Here is an 11,871-nt window from a genome sequence, read left to right on the forward strand (position 1 = left end):
CGCTTGGACTCTTTCAGAAAAAATAAAACATTTTATTTATTTATTTCTACCCTATGCTATGTGTATACAATGTTAATCTTACCAGTGAGGCATGGGACGGGCTTTTTGCTTTCAAAAACCCTGAATGAGGTTTACATTCGTCATTAATCACGGTAGAACTTATCCAACGTATCTCAACCTTATATGTACTCAAACACGTCTCGAGAAATGTGCTCAACTCGTATAAAAATGAAGAAAGGGGAATTCTAAAACGCTGCAAAATACGTAAATAAAAGTCTTCTACTCAAGCACTTTTTTCGAGATGATACAAAAACAAACCAGTTCAGCATGACGTACAGACCCGAGCAGTAACTCAAGTTCGGCTCTGTATATCGATAGCAAACAACTTCTATGGCGAGAGAACGTTGAGGTGTTTCCTACCGCGGCCAATAAATGGACTACCTAATCAGTTATTAGATAGCCTAACGTTGACCAACGTTGTCGCTACTCCTCTTTTCGAAAACACTCTTCTTGTAGCCACAGCCAGCATCGGAATACTTGGCGTTGACATATCGAACGACGTTCAGTTTCGCGGTCATTTGGAGGGAAAGGCTAAATTAGCCTCCAAAAAATTCAAAAAAAATTCAAAAATTAAAAATTCAAAATTCTTTATTTGTTCAGATACATGTACAATACAATTCAGATAGAGGCCTCCCTAGTAAGTCAGAGACCTGTGACAGGGAAGCTTCGCTCTTCTTTAAATCAACCAACACAATTGGTTTAAAAAAAAAAATAAACAAATATATGAATATATTATGATGACTATGTAATGTGTTTGTGAAAGACGAAACAAATGTGTGCGCGTGTTGCATGAAAAGATGGATTAAGGAAAAAATTATATTGGATGATTTAACAATGCTTCTGTTTTGTTGTAGTTAAGTGTACCGAGCCAATGGTTTAAAGTTGTTTTACATTTATGGTATGTAAGATTATGAAAGCTAAGGGTTTTATTTAAACTATTATAGAGATAAGCTGAGCGATTGTTGTATTGATTACGTGCAAAGATTGTCTTGCAAATTGTGTAGCTTATTATATTATGTTGGGTCCTTTTTTGAGGTGTGTCTGTTTTATGTGGAGAGGTTGCGTGTCTCCTAAGGACACAACGGAGAATATAGAGCTGGCGTATGGTCAGTAGTTTGCAAGACTTGTACAACTCTTCAGTTGGAAAACTTTTATTTTCTAGTAACATTATTTTTATAAAATATATAAAATTCCAAAAAGCTTGGTGTGCTCAGCAAGGCGAGACGGTACTTCACTCCGGGCCACCGCTTGCAACTCTATAAAGCGTAAATACTGCCCCACATGGAATACTGTTCTCACCTCTGGGCGGGGGCTCCCCAGTACCAGCTCCTTCCACTTGACCGTATCCAACGAAGAGCGGTTCGAATCGTCGATGACCAATTCCTCTCCGAGCGGCTCGATCCTTTGGCGTTGCGTAGAGATGTGGGGTCACTCTGCATCTTCTACCGCATTTAGCATGTCATTTTGAACACTCTGTTCAGAGGAGTTGTTCGGATTAATACCTGCAGCTGAGTTTCATCATCGGACGTCGAGGCAGAATACAAAATTCCACCCGTATCACCTCGACGTCCGCCGTTCCACGACTGAGCGTTTTTCAAGGCAATTTTTGCCGCGCACCACCGCTATGTGGAACCAGCTGCCCCCTGAAGTATTTCCGAACCAATTCGACTTAGGGTCCTTCAAGAAAAGAGCGTACAAATTCTTAAAAGGCCGGCAACGCACTCGCGAGCCCTCTGGCATTAAGAGTGTCCATGGGCGGCGGTATCACTTAACATCAGGTGAGCCTCCTGCCCGTTTGCTAGGGGGCAAGGGGGCAGGGGCTTTATAAAAAAAAAAAAGTAAGTTGAAAAACTACTTATAAACTACTAAATTTGTCGCGTTCCAAAACAACACTGCTATGGTAACATTTATACAAACCACAGCGATTTTATAATGTAACTTATTATGGTATTGTTATATAATTCTGTAAAATAATAAATTAGAGCGGTATTATTTCAATATTTTGTTTATTCTCTTTAGACAAGTACGTGATCAGCCCTAACACAATAAATATTCTAGATATTGAACCCAGGCATCCGTTTACGTGGTAAGTGAATTGTCTGGATGAATTACCATGAGACGGAGTATCTATTCATGAAAGAATGTGTCAAAATATTTTTATCTTTTACAGGTTGCACTAAGGCAGCAGAACTGGTATGGTGTGTCATGGTCTTCCTTTTGTGGAGGATCTTTAATTACACTGAGATATGTACTAACTGCTGCGCATTGCTTTATATTTTCAGAGTAAGCTATATAAATATATATACAGTGGAATATCTATAACTCGAAACTCCTAAAGTCGAAATCCTCAGTAAGTCGAAAAAAATTGCCATTTCCTTGAACTACAATCCCTAAATAAGCGGTACCTCGAATTATCGTAGTTAGTAAAATATAATGACGTCTTACTTGGAATTCCCCGATATAATATCAATACAATCCACAATTAACTAAGTTCTAGTTAAGTCGAAAACTCGTTAACTCGAACTATTTTGCATTTCCCTTTATTTTCGAATTATAGAGATTTCACTAGAATATATACATAATATAATGTAATATATACATCAATAGAATATCACCTGCTCTATACACTTTGTAACTTCTAATTGACTATCCGCAAGTTTTTGTATGCTAGTTGATGATGGCGCACATTACATCATGACATCGTTAAATAATAAAAGTTTACTAAGTTAAAGTTTAAATGTAGCTTTACTTAACGTTTTAATATTAGTAAAAAACAAAACTTTGTCCTCTATCAGCCGTAGGCATGGTGGAATAGGAGCACGCACTTACATTCTCTTGGGAACAATAAGTCAGAGTCGAAATAACTGACATCACCACATACACGAATTCAACTCCGACCAGTCACCACAAGTAGCACCCGATCCGATTCAAAGCAAACTCACTTTCATAGTAAATTGTTGAAAGACTCCGTTCAAACCTAGTGGAGATGAATCTAACAAAAGTTTTAAGCAGCATGTAGGTTATTTAACGTTCCCTTTTCAGTAAAGGAACTATGAAAAATCTCAATAACGTAAGAGTGGTTGCTGGGACAATTGATAAGTCTGCATTGACAATTCTATTCAAACCTGCGCATGAGCACTGGAGGCGCATACAATATTTCTATAAACATGAACTATATAATCACACGTATTTAAAACATGATATTGCTATATTGCAGGTAAGGGAATAAATGTTATTAAATTCTCTTATTTATAAAACTAAAGCAGTTTGAATTTTTTAAACTCTTGTGTCTCTGTTTTGTCAATTCTGTCAATGTCAATTCTGTTTTTTCTGTCAATTCTGTTTTTTTGTGTCAATTCTGCTTTTTTGTGTCAATTCTGTTTTTTTGTGTCAATTCTGATTTTTTGTGTCAATTCTGTTTTTTTGCTTTTAAGCAGAGTGAAACGAAATTTACTTTCACGATGGCCTGTAGTTTGTTTGTGAATAAGATATTTTAATTTACTGTTCGATGCTGTAACTAATATTGAATGATTTTGTTAAGGTATCGAAAGACTTCATCGTAACAGAAACAGTTCACCCAATTCGTTTACATTCATCAAATGAAGACACATTACAGGCAAATGATTTATGTCTAGTTTCGGGATTTGGATTGAAAGAAGAGGTTACTATAATTACTTTATAATAGGTTCATAATAAGGAGTACATAAACTAACGCGCGCGCTTCTAACCAAAGCTCGTTAGGCGCGCGTTTACAGATTTTGTCTAGAATGCGCGTTGCGCATGCGTTACCCGCGCGCTTTAAGACACTGCCTTTTGTTGTACATTACTACATTAGTAAGTGCGCTGTTGTAAAGAGTGAAAGCACGTTGACGACTATGGAGAACGTTCATTTTGATACGGATTTCTTTATAGATGAAATCCATAAAATTATAAAACTTTTGGATTTCATCGTACGAAAAGCGCGATGCACATCCACATAGTTCTTACAATGCGCGTTACCAAGGCGAGCACTTCAAAACGCCTAATGAATAGGTACTCTAGGCTCTTATTAATGAAATTACTATGGCAGCTGTACTGACGAAGGACATTGAATATAAAAAATGCCTTGTCAGTTGTATGCCCTTTACCGAACGCCTAGGTGAAATATGTTAATCAGTAAATATTTAACATATATTTATATAATCGGGAAGTCATCGCAGCCCATAGACACAAACGCACCCTGCGTTGCCAACCTTTGAGGGAGGAGTTCACTCTAACTTTGAATAGTTGGAGGTCGTATCTCACAGGGAAGTTTAATTTGACCTTTGATTTTCAGAATAAACCCGCACGCAAGCTAGAAATGGTTTGCGTACCTATACTATCAAAGATATATTGTGAATGGTTCTATAGTTCACGATACTTGCATTTCTCTGTTTTGTGCGCTGGAGCACAAGGAAAGGATTCTTGCCAGGTTATTGTTCATTTTATTACAAAACAGATGCGTTCATGGGTCAATGCGCTTCCAACGTATCTGTTTAAATATAAATGATTGACCAATGTGAGCCTGAGGTCGTTCGTTTGAATCCGGCTCTGTAACAATAGTTTTTCTTTCACGAATAGAACACATGCTCATTCGGTTAAGGAGAAACAAATGAAAGTCCCAGATCATTATGCGTGTGACAAATACGAACAACCTAAATAATCTAGATATACATCCAAGTATGTATACACCATATGCTGGAATCGAAATTAATACAGAAATATTGGAAAAAAACCACAGCAACTATCAAACCTCTCAATCATAACAGCGCGTGGTGTATGAAAGCCTAACACAACTAACGGAACAATTGATTGACATAGCTAGTAAATACGTTAATTTAAAGAAAAAATGACATTGTTTGCTTTTATTTATGCGTCGTAACCATGCGTCGAAAGCTCCTTGTAACTGCTGCTGCCCTGGAGAAAGACTTGGTACACAACGATATACTTGTAAACTATACATTTTTAAACAATCATAAATAATCTCTTTCCGGGATTTGTACTGAAAAATCTCTTATACATTCGTTCCTATCCTAGTCTAGGCCGCTTAAAGAAACATTTTCATATTCATAGACAGTGTTTTTCTTTTTGGAGGTAATATGATTGTTTTTCTTTAAAACATGTTCAATATATACATATATCTTCTATTTCATAGGGGGATTCAGGTGGACCACTTGTTTGTCATGGTGTTTTAGCTGGGGTCGTCTCTTGGGGTGGAACCTGCGGAGTGCATCCTGGAGTCTACACTAGTATATCTTATTATACGTCGGGGCATAACGTACCGTTTGTGAAAAACTCATGTTATACTCTATACAATATTAGCGTTATTTTATTTTATATAATATTTTTAAAGAGTTGTTTTATGTGTAAAAATGTAACTAAAATTATGGAATAAAAAATATTTTTATAACAGCGCCACCTATGGGGAGATTGATGATACTTGTAGCAATAGCTGGTCGTAAACGTAAGGCGTAATAGACCTAAGTGATTTATCGAATAATCAAAAGATGGCGCCAAAAATTCTGGTAATTTGTTAAATTTGAATTAGTAATAAAAACGAAAATGAACCTAATTTTACATAAAATAAGTTTATCAATATGAGAACGAAATATTAAATAAAGGACCAATAACGAGATGTTCTGTCTGTCAATCCCTGAAAGCGACATAAAACACTTGTACAGCTAGCTAGCTTGTGGACTGTGAAATGTGTGTTTAATCTTTATATGTATTGAATGTCAGGAGTATCTGTATTGTATATGTAATGTATGTATGAGCAAGCTGCAGTAGATTACTAAAATATGAGAGGGTGAGATGTAAGAACCTAACTCTACGGATCCCTAAGCCCTAGAGATGTACCCTAACACATAAATAGTGAATATATAAATTAGTACGGGATATCTGCACCAAGAGACCTAAGGTAACAGACGGGGCACTACGGGTAGGATCAAAAGTTCGAGGTGGTGGGATTATCTCAAAGCTATCAGGCAGGCTCACCACGATAATTAAGGGCTTGAAGTAGTCTTCGCCACACAGGAAGCGAGAAATGATTACGACAGAGCAATATTTAAATCTGATTTATAGTTTAAAGACAATATCTATTACACCTATTCACACATACGTGATATTTTTTTAATGAGCTGTTGGTGTATTGCGCACCTTCAGCTATTAACATTTTGGAACACACGTGAGCCATGTCAGCAGTTGGTCAATGTTCAAATTAAATCTGAACTTAACTAAAGCGATTTTGGAGATTCTTTGCATTTATTCATCATGCAATGAATATTTAAAAAATTTAAGAAGCCTTGCTCTTTTACTTGATGTTAGGTACCGTATGTCTGTGGCTAATAAATGGGATATTTCCGTATTGGAATAAACGGGTTAATCTACAATCTCTAGTAATAGTTTATAAATATAGTAACAAAATTCTTATACGTAGTTTTTAGGCGATCTCAGACACTATGCATTAAATATCAGGTGTTTCGTTACCGTCTCACCAGCTCCCTCTCGAGACGAGCTCCGGAACTAAATCCATAAATTATAACTTCCGCTAGTTTACACCGGGATGGATGGGTGAGTGCACATTAGGTGTTTTTGATAGGGTTTGTACAGAAAATTATTTTAATCAAGCGATGTTCGTTTTTGGCGCTATATATTTTTGTACAATATAGGTAATTTGAATAGGTACAATTTAAAGTTCGCATATTCTGCCACACATAATGGAGCGCAAATTCTTAAAAGCTAGAATAGAAGTTACAATTACATTATGAGTCATAATTATAGCCAATTCTTATATTATTTTATCATTACATCATCGTTCATCACATTGATCAAATATATTATGACGTTATCAAATATTATCTACAATGTTTCACGCAAACAATCTTTAAAATAATAATAAGTTTTATCCAAAAGTAGTCCATTAAGTCGATTTTTAAAAACAGTAGGTTGTATTTATTCATTCATTGCCATATAAAAGGTGTTTTTACTATACACAACCATATAAATTTTTGCTATAGCCAATTTCTTCCCATGTCTACTTCGACATACAAGCCCAAATAAGGCTTACATGTTCTGCGCTGTTAAGGATTAATTAACTATATGTTCTTGTATCATTTGATTAAGTCTGATAGTATATCACCTCAATTAAACGCAAATAACATGTAAAAGTGTCAGTCCCCATGTCATAACGAAACTTTAAAAAACTTTTAAAACTTCTTCTCTTTCTGGGTTATTCAGGAACTTTAGAAACCTAATGTAGTATTTTCTACTTCAGAACCATGTTAGAAAACTGACATAAAATGTATGTTAGAATATAAATACTACAGACTCTCCCACACTATCGACATATTTATATGTTCGCAGAGGGAATTCACAGTAGTCATATTGTGTATATTATGATTTTAAGTATATAATATTTACTTTATTATACTATATTTTTTCTCGAAATTATCGTATTGGTATAGTCTGGACTCGAGGTCCCCTAGCTATTACTACAAAAAGGCATGGCCTGGTCTGTGATACTTGCAACTATCTTCACAAACTAACAATGGGCACGGAGAGGCGGACGCAACTTTCGTATCGGAAACTGGATAACGCACTGTTGTTACCGCATCCCTTGGCTGATTTTTGGTGGTGTATTGGGGTTTTAGGGGGTATGCACCATTCCCGCAATAATCATATGCGCAATGGATTTCCGTAATTAAAAAAAAAAAACTCCATTATTTCTCTACAATCATCCAGTGTGTAGCGACACCCTGAAAATCTCAGGTATTGTCTTGAGATTCGCATTTAATTATCACGACCTCAGTGATGCACTGCCCGGAAATTAAGACACGCATCGCTAATTACTTGAGTAACTGACGGGTTAGTTTCATATTAAGTTTACCATAGGTTGAAGATTAAGATAGACATATAACTATATGTAAAACAAAGAACGGTTCGGTTGACACATATTTTAATAATAAAAAAAGCTCTAACATACCTTGTTTATATTCTCTTGACATGAAAAATGGCACACAATTGTCGAGGGTAAGGTGGCAATTTCCTACGGTATTCTACGGGTGCTGCTGCAGAGATTCAATCCATATTTGTGCTGCAGAAGCGGGCTGTTCGGGGTATTTGCAGTGTTTCCCTAACAGAGTCGGTACGGAATAAGTTTAAGGAATTAAAGAGTTGGACACTATCTGGTAAATATATTCTTGAAACCTCGTTGGATGTACAAAAAAATATAAACGATTGTAAAACAAATGGTGACTTTCACCATTATAATACTCGAAACTGAACTTAAATAAGCGTACGACCAACCAGGCTCCAGAAGATAAACCACTCCTTATGTCGAAATTGTATTCGTTTTTACAACAAACTCCCAAACCAAACTAGAGAATTATCACTTAATAAATTCAAAGCTCTAAAGTAATACAAATTAATCAATAAAGCTTTTTATAAAATTGACGATCATTGAAATGATCACATTGGCATTGTATTGAGCACCACACAGCGTAAACTAAGTTCACAGATTCACTAACTTCTTGTCTTACAGCTGAAATGGACATGGGCAGGCCATACTGCAAGGTGTATCTGGAGGAATATCATCTCATAAAGGTGTCCGGGGTGAAATGGACGGAGTAAAGAACAGATCTAAATGTAAAGCTCAGGAGGCCGTTACCAAAAAAGGTGAAACAACGATACTTACGTAGACTTGGTGTATAATAACAAAACTAACACTCATTAAACGGCTCAAATATAACAGAGACTCTTGGGCCTTGGGGTTAAAGTGCACAGGCGCTAATTAAAGATTTAAGTTGGCGCCTGGTAGATAGTACCGGTGAGCCCAGAGCTGGTGCTTTCCTAGCTCAAGGAATAAGTATCGCAATACAGCGAGGAAATGCTGCCAGCGTTAAAATGCACCGTTAAAACAAGGAACCAAACTTTTAAAATTTTCTTTTTAAAATTTTTATTATTTTTATTTATTATTATGTAGTTAAAGAAAATTTTAAATTACTATATATTTGATTGATATACTAACACCAATTTGATCTGTAACTTTTATAGTATGGAATTAAAGTGGTCTATTTAAATTAAAAGGCTATTTTAATGTAAGAAAATATATATTTCAGTTACATAGTGGCATCTACATTCGTCTCACTTATTCCCGGTAATGCTTTGTTTTCGTCTTACAAGGATCTTAATTAGGTCTGCTAAGTTGAACAAGTAAACCGAAACACTAATTAAGCGATGCCACAGTGTTTGGTCAAGTTTATACTAAACTTCCCAACATCTGTGAAAACTTTAATTGTACTGACAGTAAACTAATTACTTTGGATTAATCTAGACTTAGCTAATTTAAGTATAGATATTTACACTTTAATATCGTTAAGCCTTCGATCTACGAAAATTTAAAACAAAAATTATTTTCAAAAAATATATTATGTAAAAGTTATTTGCAGATGAGCAAATGCCTCTGTGCATGCTGCTGGACTGACCGGCGTATGGGGCCAGGTATGAACTAGAGAAGAAAACAAACGTAACTTTAACAAAAGCTTCATTGCCCCAGTTAATGACACACCACGGACACACAATTTACTAAGTTAAGTTCAAGTAAGAAATAAAAATAAATCAGATTTGCAGCCTACGACGCCAGTGGTTCGGCATCCCATCATATATAGTTCTAGGAAAATAAAAATCTTCATATGTATAATAAATTCTGTCAAAGGGGTGGCCACCTTCCCTGGGAAGTCATAAAAAAATCTAAAAAAATTGCTACAATACACATCACAATATGTTTTTAAACAGTATAATATAATCTCCATACTTCAAAAATAGGTCGCTCTGGCTGAAACATTGTAATGTAGAAGATCCCACAGCAATAATTATTCATAAACTAGTTTTACGAGTATAGAAACTTCAAGAAACTACGATATTTATCTGACTATAAATTATGTACGAGATAAAAATATTAAATGTCTTTATTTCGTTTACTATTATTTAAATTGTGCCTCTTTACTTAATAGATGCCAAATGTCACATTAATTCAAACATATGACGAATGATTCTAATAATATTACTACGAAATAAATTTACCAAAAAAATATTAAATAAACGCTTTCCAAATGTATCTACCGTTGTTTTCAATTTCGATATAGTTTTATTTGTAATGATCTCGCAACCTTGTAACCTGGCGGTAAAAAACTAAAAGTTTATTGAAGCTGGAGTTACAACCCTTATTGTTGTATATAGAGTACTAGTGCAATACACAATTTTACCTGACACAAGCCGAATTTTTGGTCCTTAATCCTGGTCTTCTTAAGACCAACATACGAGCGTGTTAAATGCGCACATAAAATGAAAGACTATTTGTCCAGCCGGGGTTCGAATCTCTAACATTATTTAAGTCGTTTATAATGCTATATTTCAATCCGTACTTACCAAGACAGTTGGTGTATACAGCACCAAAAACACATTAAACAACACATCAATGTCAAAAAACACAAAAAGCCACTCGGATCTGATATTCTAACAGATGTGGTACAATACTTCGTTACTATGTTCATAATATATGCACCTTGTGGATAATACAGTTATGATAATGTTTGTAAAAGGGCACAAGTTGTCAATAAAGTGTTGCGTAGTTAACATTAAAAATGTCTATTTATACATTAATCCAGTATTAAAACAAACAGGTAGAACGTTTGTTGAAAATATAAGACTTAAGCTACATAGCCTCTATTTTAATTTAAAAAATTATATTTCACTTTCTATATTGATTCATTTATATTGTGTTCAGATTTTTTTAACATCTAGTACCCCAATACAAGTGACCATCTGAATAGCATGGCCTTTAAAAGCTATAAAGAGTGGGCCACTCCAGCCATTACTAGCGCTTATTAAAAATGTGGCTGGAATATCAAATTGCCATCCACCTATTGTTTAGGACCCTTGCATTCACCCCAGCTTTATGCGTTGTGCTCAGAGTATTGCCATACAGAGGTAGATAATATCCCAGTCGTCGTACATAGCTGAGAAGAAGCTTTTTTGGTAGTAGTTTTTATTTATTTATACATATGCTAAATTTGAACTAAAAATATTACAAAACTATTACACTAATAAAAATAATCAATGGCGCTACAACCTTTTTTAGGTCTGGGCCGTCTTGTCAGATTTTTGTATCTATATGTTTTAATCGAATAGTCTACTTTTTGGGTCTAAGGCAAGCCGGTTTCCTCACGATGTTTTCTCCACCGTACGAGCTAATGTTAAATCTGCACATATAAAACTATTATACGAATAAATTATTTTTATAAAATTACCACACAACTGTTTGCTACCTTAAATTTTTTGAACTATATAACTATTTCGACAGTGGTGATAATTTTTCGGAACCCACAGACTCATAATCTGTCCTACGAGTTCTATAGATACCTATACATTATTACCGATTCAAATACCAAGATTAATCCGGGCGGATAAGTAATGAAAATAGCATAATCAAATGTGTTCTATTAAAAGTTTGTTTGATACAGATATTTTCAGTATTATTTGAATGAGTTGATATTAAAATAGTTGATTGTTACACCGTTCTTCGAAAATAAGTAAGACTCTGTTATTGTCTACTCTATATTTAAAACGTTAAACGAAGAGCTAAATTGTTATCATGCACTAGTGGTGCTCTGTTTGTTTTTTTTATATAAATTCACTTGTGACATCCTCCATGATAAATGGTCGGACTGACAAGATAGTCATATGGCCCATTTTGAGGATATTTTTGATGAATATTCTCATAATTGTTTTGTGAAT

At 35.0% G+C, this 11,871-nt stretch overlaps 1 protein-coding gene across 1 annotated transcript; it reads left to right on the plus strand.

Moving 5' to 3' along the window:
• The first annotated feature begins 327 nt into the window (after positions 1–327).
• On the plus strand, positions 328–5,553 carry LOC123720290 (trypsin-1-like). The gene is made up of 7 exons (XM_045676836.1): positions 328–347; positions 2,080–2,083; positions 2,231–2,343; positions 3,103–3,277; positions 3,602–3,721; positions 4,376–4,510; positions 5,234–5,553. Exons 1-7 carry the CDS (start codon positions 328–330, stop codon positions 5,471–5,473), a joined length of 807 nt encoding a protein of 268 aa, XP_045532792.1. The 3' UTR covers positions 5,474–5,553.
• Positions 5,554–11,871: the final 6,318 nt, after the last annotated feature.

The sequence above is a fragment of the Pieris brassicae genome, chromosome 2, assembly GCF_905147105.1.
Source record: "Pieris brassicae chromosome 2, ilPieBrab1.1, whole genome shotgun sequence".
Taxonomy (NCBI): Eukaryota; Metazoa; Arthropoda; class Insecta; order Lepidoptera; family Pieridae; genus Pieris; species Pieris brassicae.

What these genes read in the sequence shown, in the direction of transcription:
- LOC123720290 (XM_045676836.1), top strand. Translation starts at nt 328, where the DNA reads ATGACGTACAGACCCGAGCA. An exon ending in ATGATATTGCTATATTGCAG is followed by an intron (nt 3,278 to 3,601) that starts GTAAGGGAATAA and finishes GATTTTGTTAAG; the next exon opens with GTATCGAAAGACTTCATCGT. An exon ending in AAGGAAAGGATTCTTGCCAG is followed by an intron (nt 4,511 to 5,233) that starts GTTATTGTTCAT and finishes TCTATTTCATAG; the next exon opens with GGGGATTCAGGTGGACCACT.